General features: G+C 49.8%; 1 protein-coding gene across 1 annotated transcript in view; it reads left to right on the forward strand.

Annotated features, from left to right (window-relative positions):
- The window catches only part of SIK2 (salt inducible kinase 2), a 36,317-nt gene extending 32,749 nt beyond the window's left edge, over positions 1-3,568 (forward strand). Inside the window, exon 15 of the mRNA XM_071449473.1 lies at positions 222-3,568. Coding sequence (XP_071305574.1) covers positions 222-750 — 529 coding nt within the window. The 3' untranslated portion in view covers positions 751-3,568. The remainder of the gene's footprint in view (positions 1-221) is intronic.
- The last annotated feature ends 10,973 nt before the right edge of the window (positions 3,569-14,541 follow it).

A 14,541-nucleotide genomic window follows, 5' to 3' on the forward strand; every position in this document is an offset into this window, starting at 1 on the left:
GCATGGGGTTAGTTTAAAAAACTGATAAAGTTATGAGAGGAGATGTGTGATAGAGTTATCAGAGGAGATGTGGATAGAGTTATCAGAGGACAGTTTGGTAACACTGAAAGGGGGTAACTTTGCTGTGCTGCAGCAGTCATTGAGCAGGATTGCCCGGGGATTGGAGCTGTGTGAGTGGCCCAAATGGCCAAAATAACCATTTTTTTCTGTCCTGCCTGCAGGCTGCACCAGAAGAGGCTGTTCCTGCAGAAGCAGTCCCAGCTGCAGGCCTACTTTAACCAGATGCAGATAGCGGAGAGCTCGTACCCCCGGGCCAGCCCTCTGCCCCTGCCCTGCCCGGAGGAGCTGCAGCCCCAGCAGCAGCAGCAGCAGCAGCCCCAGCAGCCCCAGCAGCAGCAGCAGCCAGCCCAGTTCAGCCTGCAGCAGCCCCTGAGCCCCGTGCTGGAGCCCTCCTCGGGCCAGCTGCGCTTCGAGCCCTTCCTCAGGCAGTTCCCCAAGGTGCAGCTGGAGCCCAGCCCGGGGCAGGCCCAGCCAGCACAGCCCCTCCCGTTCCCCTACCAGACTTGTGAGCTGCCTGCTGTCCCCTCTGCCCCCCAGAGCCCCGGGGCACTGCCTGAGAGCCAGAGCAGCTCTGCAGAGGCTCAGCCCAGCTACGACTCCCTGCCCCTGCCGGAGCTGCCCGGACTCTTTGATTGTGAGATGATGGAGGCTGTGGATCCCCAGCACAGTGGCTATGTCCTGGTCAATTAGCACCCAGGGCACGCTGGAAGGACACAAGGAGAAGCATGTGAATTTTTGGGTTGGTTTTTGGTTGTTTTTTTTTCCCATCCTGTTCCTACCCCCCACCGCCCCATCGAAGTTTTTCGACCCTCAGATTGACAGGGGAACTGAAAATCCACCTGGCTGCAAGGAAAATAAAAAAGCAGGAGGTGTTTGGCCCCAGTGGCAGGGGCTGGAGAACAGGGAGTTCAACAGCAGCTTCATCCCACAAAGTCTGCGTGGAAGGAGGCAAAAAAGGAGAATTTCAGAGGAAGGAAAAAGCCCCTTCGGAAAACATTCGGGGAGTTTGTCAGCATTCATCCACCATCCACTCAGAGAGAGGAGAGTGAGTGCACACTTCTCGTACTTCTTGGCAATAAAAGCAATAGTTTTCACTGAAATTCAGGGTAGATTTGGGTCTGTGCTGACGGCAGCTGAAATCCTCTGGAGAACAGGAGCACGAGGTGGAATCCAAGGGAAGTTGCACTTGGGTTGAGCTCCTGCTCTGGAATTCCTCTGTGGCCAGCCCTGAGCATCTCAGGCAGCCTCCAGTTCCTCCTGCTGGCACCCAAACAGGATTTCCCAAAGCTGCCAAGGAGCTCTTCACTGTCTGCTGAAGGAACCTGGACCTGGACTTTGTCACAAGGAACCTGGGATCGTGTGGAGAGACCTCTGGGTGGGGACTGGAATTCTGGAGGATCAAGGATGAGCCAACAGAGACAGAAGGTAAGAGAGCCATGAGAGAGAGAGCAAGAGCTGCAGGAAATGGAATTAAAAAAAAAAAAAATTAAAATCCACCTGGGTGGCTTTTAAAATCACCCCCTTTTTCAGGAGGAATTCTGCTGGCTGGAAAGGATCCACCTGTCCCTGGGTTGCATTTTAATAACAAACAAGCAAACAAAACTGTGTTTTGAATTTGCAGTATGTGTTGCTGGTGGTTTCTTGAGCTTTGTATATTTGGACAATTATTTAGGGTTTTAGAACTTTAAGGATAAACAAAAAACAAAACAATGAGCTTATAAAAAGTAAAAAAAACACCCCTGTGAAGTGATAGTGCTGTGCCTTTTTCAGTTCTTTATCAGCCTATATGCTTTTTTCTGAAGAAAGTAGACAATACCCCATTTATATCCCTGCTGTGGCCAAAGTCCCTTCAGAGCACAGGTCCCACCATGTGGGACATGTTTAACTTCCTCAGTGCTTGAATGGCTCGTGTATATAGGACACTGAAAGTATCACAGCAATATTTCAGCATCCAGCTCTTGATGTGTCAACCATTTCAAGGGATGCTCCAGCTCCACCCGGAGCTGTCTCTCCACAACTTTCCACTCATGAAACCCAAGTCCCAGGAGGGGGGAGGCTCAGGGAGCTGCAGGAAGCTGAGATCTCCAGTTTGAGGTTTGGCTCTGACCCTGAGGTGTCGTGGGCCAGGCCAGGGGCCAGGCCAGCCCTTTCCTGAGCAAACATTAAGCACAATTGCAGCTCCATCAAAGCACAAAGAGAGAGGGAGGAACTGTGCTGATCACACCAGAGTTTGCTGGAAGGTTTGGTCTTTGATACTGCAAATCCCCAGGGCAGAGGGAGGTGAAAGTCAGCATTTACAGCAATAAGACCACATTAAACCATGGAATAGGAGGGGTTTGGGCACCCTGTGTGAAGGGAAGAGGGTTTAACGGGTGACAGAAGGCACCTGGGCCCTGTGTGGGCAGGCAGAGACGACTCTGGAACCTTCTCTGATGCTGGCCTGAGCCAAAAGTGCTCAGCTTCTGCCTCTGCTAGCACAGGGATCCTCGAGGCAGCAGCAAAGGAGAGCTGGAGGAGCAGGGATCACGAGGTGAAGATGGCCAGAAAGCTGCTCTAAAGAGAAAAGGGTTTTGTCGTGTGGTTTCCCTCCAGAAGGAAACCTGCCTGCCACCCTGGGACACCCAGACCCAGCCACAGCTGGAGGGAAGGAGCCTGACAAAATCTGCAGCAGGACAGAGCAGAGCAAGGAGCACACACAGAGCCCGGGCCCTGCACTGCCCCTGCCCCACCCCAGAGCACAGCCCACACCTGGAGCAGCGTGGAACCTGTGCTCAGAGCTGGCCAGGGAGGGCTGGGGGGCTGCCAGAACAACACCCACTTCCTTCCCCACCCAGCTCCAGGAGCCCGCACGTTTCAGGGCTCAGAAGAGAAAAATGATTCCGTTCTGGAGCTCTGCAATTCATTTATCAGGATGTGCCAACCAGCGTGAGCTCCTCGGAGCTTTGCAGGGCTGGGCAGGGGAAGCTGCAGCATTTTTTAATGTAGTTTAGACTGACTCCTTCCCCTCAGCCAAAAGCATATTTAACATTTCATGTAATTTCCTTTAAGCCAATTAGGACTAAAAGGCTTCTGAAGCCTTCTCATACAGAGAGGATCCATTGGGCACCACTTCCCACTCCTTTGAAGTGGCTTTTTTGTTCCAATCTCTTCTGTTCTAACATTAGAGAACTGTGTACACTACTGTTAGAGTAATTATTAGCTTTATTATCTTGTACTACAGCCTCCTTTGAAGAGACTTTGGTGTGATGTATCTGGGGTACAAATTTCATACGGAGAAAAGTGCAATATGTGTGTGTGTGGTATGTTCTTTAATGTATTTTTTTAAGGATTTAGAGGGTTTAGTCTCTGCTTTGGGATAAATGCACTAGTTTTGTGAGCTCCAGTTTGGCAAGTTCATCTGTAGTATTTACATGCAACTGATCTGCTGGACTCTGTAAAGCAGTTACAGTGTATTAATACAAAATAAAGAATATGTGCATTTCATTTTTTAAATTTCTAGTGAGCTAAAGCAGCGCCTGCCACTCTTGTCTTCATTAGGGTCAAGTTATTTTCTCTCTGAGGCACCAAAACAATTGATGTCTGCTGCAAACACTGGATTTTCTAGATGAGGTTTGCTCCCCATGGTTCTGGCACACTTGGGGTTGTTGGTACCACTGACTTTTGCCAGATATTAATTTGGAAAGACTGGAAAACTTGGTGCCACAGGGGTGGCACAGCACTTTGCACTTTCATTAACAGAAGGCTCGTTCAGAATTAATTAAAACAAGATTAAAAAAACCAGTGGAAAGATCCTCAGCAGCTCTTGTTTTAACATCACTAGTGACAATCCTGTGACCCTGGGACTGAGCTCAGTGCACACAGCTCTGCTGCTGAGCTGGTTTGGAAAATGCAAGGAAAGCCTTAAAATTGTGTCTGAATTCAGTGCACACAGCTCTGCTGCTGAGCAGGCTTGGGAAATCCAAAAAGAGCCTTAAAATTGTACCTGAATTCAGGCACAATTTTAAGGCTGCTTCTATTATTCAATGTACACAGCTCTGCAGCTTAGCTGGTCTGGAAAATCCAAGGAAAGCCTTAAAACTGTCTCAGTGCACACAGCTCTGCTGCTGAACAGGCTTGGGAAGTCCAAGAAGAACCTTAAAAGTGTGTCTGAATTCAGTGTACATGGCCCTGCTGCTGAATTGGTTTGGAAAATCCTTAAGATTGTGCCTGAATTCAGTGCACGCAGCTCTGCTGCTGAACAGGCTTGGGAAATCCAAGAAGAACCTTAAAAGTGTACCTGAATTCAATACATGCAGCTCTGCTGCTGAGCTGGTTGGAAAATCCAAGGAAAGCCTTAAAATTGTGCCTGAATTCAGTGCACACAAGCTCAGTGCACACAGGCTTGGAAAATCCAAAAAGAGCCTTAAAATTGTGTCTGAATTCAGTGCACCCAGCTCTGCTGCTGAGCTGGTTTGGGCAGTCCTGAAATTGAGGAATATCTCAGACTGACGATAAGATTACAGCAGGAATTAATTCTCCTCTTCTCCCTTTCTCCCTCCACTGCTGGACAAAGAGCAGGAGTGGAAAATGAGGCATAAATTCTGCAACCCTGGCCCTGATGGGAAGGTGGCCAAGCAGGTCACTGAGGGGAAAGAGCTGCAAGCTCAGCCAGCAGAGGTTTTTGCTGATTCAGGTGATTTTCTGATGGGAATATTGCACTGGAGGGGAGGTCAGATGGCAGAGAGCTCATTTGAAATGTGATGAAAAGAAACTTTTAATTGGGTGACTCCCATAGAGCATCAGCTGGGAATTTGAGGCAAAAGGGATAAAAATTGGGAAAATGAGTGGAGAAATAAGGGAAATGTTTCTGCCCCCAGTGCTTTGAGGATTCTGCTGCCTGCACCTCGAGGTGCAGAGAATAACTCAGTGCCACTGCCTGGGGTTTGCAAGGCTGAAGGAATGGGCTCTGTGTGGGCTAAACCTGATATTCATCTGGTTTTGGACAGGTTATCCTGATTCTCAGTGGTTAAAAATCAGCAGAACAAAAAGAGAATTGTGGAAAAGCCCAGACACGCAGGCAAACCAAGAAATTTGAGGTTAATTTGAGTGTAAAACCACAAGATTGAGTGGAAACTGAAACCAAGGAAGGAGCATCCTCTAATTTAATAGAAACGGCCCCTGATGAAAAATCACACCTGCAGCTCCAGCAGCAGAGAATTCCATCCAGTGCTGATAATTGAATAACCACAGAAAATCTGTGCCTGCTGGTAGAAACCCCACAAATCTTACAAAGGACAAGAGTTAACCCTGGGGGCAAAATAAACAGTGAGTGGGGGGTAAAGGCTGAGAAACTGGAGCCTGACAGCTCCAAAAGGAGCATCCAGAGCCCTCATGGGGACACCAGCAGGGACGCCCTGGGCACAGGAAATCCCAAAAGGAGCACACACCCCCACGGCAGCACGCTCAGGAATGTGGGCACAAGGCTACAGCAGGTTTCATCCTCCTTTATCTCATTTTAGGAGTTCTCTCTGCCCGTTTTCCCAGGGTTTCCAATCCAGCCTCCCTCCCAGGAAAGCTCCATTTCCCCAGAGCTGTCACTCGGCGTTTGCTGAGTTTCAATGTGGGGCTTTCAGGAGAGACCTCTCTGCTCAAAAAGCTCCCTAAAGGTGGTGATTTCCTGCCGGGGAAATGCCAAAATGTGGTTTTATGGAGCAGCCCCTGCTGGGGTGACTTCTCAGCAAATAAAGGCGAGGGGGATTGGATGAGGATCTGTGCGGGGCTGCCTTGCAGAGCAGCAGCAGAACCTCTCACACCCGGGGAGCTGATGGAAGGTTTGTTCCCAAAACAGCCCCAAATGGGCATGCACGGGGCTGAGAGGGCCCTGCCAGGCCCAGGCCCATTCTGGGAGCTCAGAATTCCCTGTGGAGAGCAGGGCTGGGAGCAGAGCTGAGGCAGGAGGGGGAATGAAAGCAGGGCTGAATCACCTGGGCCTGCCTCCCCTGAGCACAGGGGGCTGCTTCCATGGAAAACTCCTCAGCAGAGCCAGGCACTGTTCTCCAGGACCACCAGCCCCACCAAAATAGTACAGAATGAATATTGCTACAAAAATAAATTCCTTCAGCTGCTCTGGAGGCTCAGCTCAGGTGCTGTCACACACATTGCATAGAGCAAAACCTCTCAGAAGGGAGCAAAAACATCATTTTCCTGTTCCTTCCCCTGTTCCAGGGCAGGCTGTTCTGTAAATCAACAATTCACATCTTGGTCACTTGGAGAAGCTCCTGGTGTGGAGAATCAGGAGCTTCTTCACCAAAAATCTCCTTTTTCCTGGCAAAGGAGCCTGCAGGAGCTGAGTCGTGTCCTTCAGCAAAGCAGAGCACCCAGCCTGGTGTCCAACAGTGCCCAGAAAAGGCAGGTGAGGAACTCTTAAACATCTGTAAAGGCACAGTTCTCCACTCAGAAAATTCCTGGAGCTGGAAAATGAGCCCAGCATCCCTCAGGCACCAGATCCCAGCTCCCCCATTAAACTGAGTGTGCTGCTCTCAGAGAAGCTCCTGGTTTGGGGAATCAGGAGCTTCAACTTCACCAAAAAATCTCGTTTTTCATGGCAAAGGAGCCTGCAGGAGCTGAGTCCCGTCCTTCAGCAAAGCAGAACACCCAAGCTGGTGTCCAACAGTGCCCAGAAAAGGCAGGTGAGGAACTCTGAACACCTATAAAGGCACAGTTCTCCCCTCAGAAAACCCCTGGAAAATGAGAGCCCAGCATCCCCCAGGCACCAGTTCCCAGCTCCCCCATTAAAATGAGCGTGCTGCTCTCGGAGCAGAGCTATTTCGGCTGAATCCAGAGCTCAGGAATTCCCTTTCCCCCGGACTCCCAGCCCTGGATGGGGTGAAATAGAAGCACAAACCCACAGAAAAAGTGACTTTAAACCCACCTCCCCCTCTTCCCTGCCAGCCAAATCGGGAGAACATCATCGTTAAGGCAGCAAATTAACAGCCCAGCCTCGTTAGCCCTGCTGGCGTCACCGGAGGGGCTGGTGGAGGGATAATTAATGATTGCCGCTAATGAGGGGCTGCCAGCAGGGGCTGGGCCAAGGCCAGGGCAGGGCTGCGGTTCCCCATCCCCGCAGCTTTGCCCTGGAGCCGTTGCCATGGTAACGCATCTGTCCGGGCCATCCCAAGGTTTGGGTAATTCAGGTTCTGAGGGGTTTTAACCCTTCCTCTTCCCCTTGGGTCACAGAACTCTCACAGGTGCTGCTGGAAAAGGAAAGTGGTGCTCAATTTACCCTGCCAAGGGATCCACCAGCTCTGCATTCAGCAAGGTCAAAAAAACACCACAGAAACACTACAAAAACACCATAAAAACACCACAAAAACACCATAAAAACACCACAAAAAGCACCACAAAAAGCACCACAAAAACACCACAAAAACAACACAAAAACAACACAAAAACACCACAAAAAACACAAAACCACCACAAAACCACGACAAAAACACCACAAAAACACCATAAAAACACCACAAAAAACACAAAACCACCACAAAACCACGACAAAAACACCACAAAAAGCACCACAAAAATACCACAAAAATACCACAAAAACACCGCATAAAGCACCACAAAAAACACCACAAAAACACCACAAAAAACACCACAAAACACCACAAAAAAACCCCACAAAAACCACCACAAAACCACCACAAAAACACCACAAAAACACCCCAAAAAAACCCACAAAAGCCACCACAAAACTACCATAAAAACACCACAAAAAAACACCACAAAACCACACAGAAAACCCTGAAAATCCAGCAGGAATTGCCCAAAGCCTGAGTCACAAAGCAGCCCCTGAGAGGGGCATGTCCTGCTCTGAACCCCACAAAAAGGGGCCCCAGAGCTCAGCCCCTCATTGCCCCCACCACAATTTCCCATTTCCAGCCCCAAATCACCCTTGGCCAACAGACACGGATCCCAACTGGGCCAAGTTCCTGTTAAAAACAAACAAAACCTTGACCTCCTTTGGGACCACGTGCCCTCAGCCTTTCCCAGCTTAACCCTCAACCTCTGCCTCCAGAGAAATCCTGGCCCCCAAACACTTCACCTTTCCTTAATGTTTATTGGAAATAATCACATTTTTGGAGAGAGGCCTTTCCCCTTCCCAGCTTAACCCTGGCTCCAAGGACACTCTTGGCCTCTAAATACTTCACCTTTCTTTGAAGTTTATTGGAAATAATCACATTTTTGGAGAGAGGTCAGAGCTTCGTGAAGATCAGCTGTTTCTCAGTTCTTTGACCCAATTTATCCTAAATATTGACAATAATGACAAGTGGTGCATTTCATACTCCACAGGGCAAGCTGGGCTTGACAAGCAAACACTCATTTCATTCCAGCCGTTAAAACATCAGGAATTTTGGGGGAAGGCTCAGGAAAATTCACTCTGCTCCCTGAGCTCCAAGAAGCCCCCATAATTCCATCCCGACCCGCACAATTTAATCAAGATAAACCCAGGGCAGCAGCAGGAAAAGAAGGGTTCAGAAGCAGCTCATGCCAGTGTCACCCCCGACCCACAGCTGGAGGCTGGGTAAGAGGAGCAAAGTGGAAGCAGAAGCCTCCATTTCTGGATTATTTTGAAGACGTTGCCTGGAACCCTGGCAGGACACAGCCACATTTTTCCCTTTCCCTGGGGGATTTGGCCCAGAATATCAGCCTTTAAAAGGGCTGATTTCTTTTTTTTTTTTTTTTTTTCTATCAACAGTTCTTAGAAGCCACAATAGCACTTCTAATTATTTTTGGTTTTTTGGTTTTTTTTCTCCAAAAGAATTAATTGTAAACTGCCTAAAAATAAGCCTGGAGAGACTCAAGAGGGGAAGGCAACCTCAGCTCCTGGGAGCTCTGCACTGTTCACTGAGGGATGGGGGAAACCTTTCCAGACCCAGAGACCTCCTGAAGAGGCTCAAAAAGAGAAATTAAAATAAAATAAAATAAAATAAAATAAAATAAAATAAAATAAAATAAAATAAAATAAAATAAAATAAAATAAAGAAAAAGAAAATAAAAGAAAATAAAGTAAAGTAAAATTAAATTAAAATAAAATAAAATAAAGTAAAATAAAATAAAATAAAATAAAGTAAAAGAAAAGAAAGTAAAATAAAGTAAAATTAAAATAAAATAAAATAAAATAAAATAAAGTAAAAAAAAGTAAAATAAAGTAAAATAAAATTAAAATAAAATAAAATAAAATAAAATAAAGAAAATTAAAGAAAATAAAAGAAAATAAAGTAAAATAAAGTAAAAATAAAATAAAATAAAATAAAAATAAAATGGAACAGCCACACATTCGAGCTGATAACCAAAAGGAGCTGCCATTAGGAGCAATTCTCCCCTCTGAAATCGATGTTTAAAAACCACCCTCACAGGGAAGGATTTTTCCCCAGTATCCAACCTAAACTTCTCCTCTTTCAGTTAGGAAGGTCCTCATCATATTGTTCTAATTCAGGGCCTGGAAAGGTTTCCCCCATCCCTCAGTGGACAATGCAGGAGCTGAGGTTCCCTTCCCCTCTTGAGTCTCTCCAGGCTTATTTTTAGGCAGTTTACAATTAATTCTTTTGGAGAAAAAAAACAAAAAACAACCAATTAGAAGTGCCATTGTGCCATTGAATAGGATGATGAGGACCTTTCTAACTGGGAGAGGAGAAGTTTAGGTTGAATATTGGGGAGAAATCCACAGCTGGAGCTGTGCCAGGGGAGGTTTAAGGGGTACCAGGGCAATGCTCTTCCTATTGGGGGTATTTTTTATTTTTGGCTTCAGCTCTGAGGGCACAGAGATGGATTTCACTGGGCCAAGCTGCAGAAAGCAATTAAGGAGCTCTGCCTTCCCCTTGCAGAGGAGGAGAAAAGTTTCCTGCTGCAGCCAAGCAACTCTGACAAATCAAAGACTTTGCCAGGGAGGATCTTCAAGCCTCTTGTTAGAGAAGCAGAAAGGCAACGCTGAGCTGAAAGGCAGGGCAGGAAATGTCAGTTCCTCTCTGGAAAAACATTCTTGGGGATCACAGGAATTGCAGAAATGGGGAAGTTAAGTGTGCCAGTAATTGAAAATAAAGAGACCGAGGACTTGCAGCGACAAAGCTCCAGGTAATGCTGCACACACCAAAAATCCTTCTGGACAGGGCTCTGGCAGAGGTTATCAGGACTCCTAAAAACTGCTGGAAACCATCCCTGTTCCCTTCCCTCCTGGATTTTTGTGGAAGGAGGATTTCACCTTGGGGTTGAAAAAATCATCCTGTGAATTCCCCTACCCAAACTCCAGCCCTTTTTGAGGCAGATGGGCTGGAACAGATGTGTTGCCATGCCAACACATCTGTCTGGGCCATCCCAAGGTTTGGGTAATTCAGGTTCTGAGGGGTTTTAACCCTTCCCCTTGGGTTTGGTCACAGAACTCTCACAGGTGCTGCTGGAAAAGGAAAGTGGTGCTCGATTTCCCCTGCCCAGGGATCCACCAGCTCTGCATGCAGCAAGGTCAAAAAAACCACCACAGAAACACCATAAAAACACCACAAAAAGACCACAAAAAGCACCACAAAACCACCACAAAAACACCATAAAAACGCCACAAAACCACCCCAAAACCCCCTGAAGATCCAGCATCTCTGGCCCAGCAGGAATTGCCCAAGGCCTGAGTCACAAAGCAGCCCCTGAGAGGGGCATGTCCTGCTCTGAAGCCCACAAAAAGGGGCCCCGGAGCTCAGCCCCTCATTGCCCTGCCCTGTCAGAGGGGAGGATGCAAACAGGACCTGGCAGGTCCTGGAAGGTGCCCCCAGCCCTGTCTTTAGGAACACCCCCGTGCCACTGCTGCACAAACGGGAGCTGCCAGTGTGGGAGACTTTGGGGCAGGAGGAGCAAACACCAAAACCAAGAGAGCAGCAGCATTTTCCCAGCTTGCCTGGCACAGTAAATATTGACTGGTTAAGGGGGAAAAGCCAGCTCGTCCTCCCTTTTGGTGGCACGGAGGAGGAGCCCTCCCCAGCCACAAGGACGCAGGGAAATCCCTCAGCAAATATTTCTGGAAGGTGGTGCTGGATGATTGATCTGCACAATCAGGGCAGAGGAACCCCAGAGGCTGCAGCAGTCCCCAGAGAGGAGCTGGAAGCACCCAGGGAATTCCCATGGCAGGGGAATGGGTTCTCCACAGCCCTGGAGCCAGAGCGGAGCACAGAGAGCTCCAGCAGAGCAGGAAACCAAGCCCAGCTCCTCCCGGGGAGATGCTGGACCCTCCCTGCCCTGTTTGATGAGGGATTCCTCTGCAGAGGCTGCAGGAACTCAGCTTTTGCCTGCAAGACTTTCCCTGGGCAGGGTTTGCTGTCCAAGCAGCACCAGCACCTCAGTCAGCTGAGCAGAACTGGCCTGGGCTATTTAGGGCGTGAAGAACAGAGCACAAGAACACATCAGCAGTTCAGATCCCCCCTCTGGGAGTGCAGAGTCCACAGAAACTCATCTGGGAACTCACCAGCAAAAAGAACAGCTCATGGAATATCCTGAATGGGAACAACCTGAGAAATGCACATTTTTCAGGTGTTCCTGGTGGTTCTGCAGGTGTCCAAGGTGTTTTTCAGCTGTTCCTGGTGGTTCTGCAGGTGTTCAAGGCGTTTTTCAGGTGTTCCAGGTGATTTCCATGGCTGGAGAGGGGGAACCTCCCTCCCTTTCTGTCCCTGGTCCCCAAGGTCCCCACCAGGGACGCTCCTCAGGCTGGAAAGGAGGGACAGAGGTCCAAGAGTGCAGCCAGCACCGAGCATGGCCTGCAGAGGAGAGCTGAAGGATCCCAGAAACAGCTGGGATCTGGGGTTTGCCACCCTGCTGACATTGGGGTGGATGTCTCACCATGCCCAGCTGGAATCTGGGGGGCTGGAAGGAGGAGCTCAGGTGGGGAGAAGCTCCCACAGCAGCTCAGGCAGGTGCTGGCCAAGCAGAGATCCCTTTGCCTTGCCAGCTTTGGAGAGGCAGAGAGAAAATCATGGGGGTTTGTAAGCAAAGCTGTCTCTAAGGCAGCAGTTTGCAGAGTCTAATAATAGGGTTTGGGCTGGGTGTGATTCAGGCAGAGCTGCACAGAGCTCCTGTCCTGGGAGCAGATTCCCAGGAAGCTGTGAAGGGAAGGAGCCAAACCTGGGAATGAATTCCTCTCCTTGGGTTCTCACACCTGAGCACCCCTGGCACCTGCTGCAGAGGCTGCCAGGGGTGTGGAAAAGCCAAAATCCGGGTGAGAGCACGACCCTGCCGTGCCCTGAGCACCAGGCAGGGCCCAGCCCAGAGCTGGCAGGGTGGAATCACCCCCAGCCACATCCACAGCCCTGGAGCTGCTGACTCCAAGTGCTGGAGCTTCCCCAGCAGCTCCCGGGGGAGGATGAAAAACAGGAAAGGTCAAACCAGCCTGGGCTTTGTGCAAGGGAGAGAACAGGGCTGGGCTGGGCAGCACCTGGACAGGCTGCTCTGAGGCTGGGGCATCCCAGGGAGCAGCTCCCCACCCTGCTGCTCACTCGGAGCCTGCCCAAGCTGCTCGTTTCAACACAGGATTCCTCTGAACGCCCTCAGGCTGGACGGGGGTTACATCCATGCCACGAGGAGCAGCCCAGAGCTGCTGGGTGGGACGCAGGAGCTTCAGCCTTTCTGTGCAAAGATGTTTGTCTGCAGCCTGTGAGATCTGTGAGAAGGTGTGCTGGGGGAGATCAAACAGGAGAGCCTTATCAATGTGATTGCCTGGCAAAAGATCTGGAGAATATGGAAACTATAAACGAGATTGAAATGAAAGCAAGCTTTGAGATCCCTCAGTTACTGAACAACTGGAAAACAATGGTGTGGCTGCTGAAGGTGATCCCCTTTTGATGGAACAACACCCTCTGCTTGCAGACAGCCCCAAGGGGCAGAGCAGACCCTACAGCTTGGCAGAAGGGGCCCAAAGAGTTTTTAGGGTTTAAAATGTAACACAGGATGGTGATGTAATGATTCTTATAGGCTGTATGGAAATGCTGTAGGATTTGTATCTTGGACTAGATTGGTCAGTGAGAATTAGAATATTCAACACAGAAGATTTATGGTGTTGTAATGGGAACCTCGCTCTCTTACCCTCTTACTCTCTTTCCCTTTTACTCTCTCCCCCTTTCTTCTCTCACTCCTGCTCCAGCTGTGCCTGGCAGCTCCCAGCAGGGCCCTGCACTTGGCCCTTTGCAATAAACCCCAAGTTCCAGGCCCTGGTTTCAGAGATCTCTCATCTCTGTCCATCCCCACCATCCTACCCCCCAGTGCTCCCACAAGGTGTTTGCAGCCTGTGGGATCTGTGAAAAGCTGTTTGTTGGTGGGATCTGTCCTGTCTAACACTCACCCAGCAATTCACCTCCCCAGCAGAACCCACAGGGCTGAGCACTGCCCCTGCTCACTCCCAGGGACAAACACTCGCTGTGTTCCTCTGGAAAAGGCTGGTAACTCCTAATTATGGCCAAGTTATCAGCTCCAGAACAGGAAAGGAAGGTGGAGCAGGCACAGTGGTTTCCAGTGGGTGCTCACAGCACTGTGCCCACACCAGCCAGGGCTGAGGGCAGGGACAGTGACAGTGACAGCCCAGAGCTGCTGCCATCCCTGCTCGGGCTGTGCCTGCTGTGACTCCAGCTCAGGGGTGAGCAAGGGAGGAGCAGCCAGCAGGGCAAGCCCAGGTTTGGATTCAGCAGCACCACAGAGCTTCCCTGAGGGGGGAGAGGATGGACTCAGACACAGACACAGAACCTGGTGCCAGCTCTGCCCTCCCCAGCCACTGCACGAAACCCTCAGAGCTCCCCAGGGAAGGTGGGACCCGCATTTCCCCAGGGATGGCACCACTCAGACACCCCCCTAAATCTGAATTTAGAGCCTCAGCTTCCAGCTGCTGCCCCAGGGAGTGGGGGGCACTGGGATCCTCCATGGTGTGACCATCCAGGCCCCAGGCAGGGCACTGATTGTAGCACAAGCATTAAGAAAAAAATCCCTTAATGGGATTCAGAACCTCCTCCTGTTTCTGAGGCTGATGCTGTGATTCAGCCCAGCCTTGCTGCTCTTCCAGCTCCTCCTGCTCTGTCCCAGCAGGACCAGGTTGGATCCCAGCCCTCCCACCCTGCTGAGAGCTGCACCCACCACCTGAACCAACACAGGGATCCCCAGAGCTTTTCCTTTTTTGGATCCCAAACATCCAAATCTGCTCCCCAAGCCCCCTGCTCAGAGCAACCCAACCACAGCCACAGCACGAAGGAGGTGCAGAACATCCCCTCTGCTCCATCCCAATCCCAATCCCACCCCATCCCATCCCAATCCCAATCCCAATCCCACAGAGTTCCAGGCATGTGAGTGAAAACAGCTCCCTCCATCCAGCTGGTGATGCTGCACATTTAAAAATGGAAATTAAACAAGCACAGCACTGCTCTGAGGCATGTTGGACCCACGTAACACATCCTGGCTATTCTGGGAAACAGAACTGCAAAAAAAAAA

This window comes from Agelaius tricolor, unplaced genomic scaffold (assembly GCF_023055355.1).
Source record: "Agelaius tricolor isolate 1412-34295 unplaced genomic scaffold, bAgeTri1.0.p SCAF_29, whole genome shotgun sequence".
NCBI lineage: Eukaryota > Metazoa > Chordata > Aves > Passeriformes > Icteridae > Agelaius > Agelaius tricolor.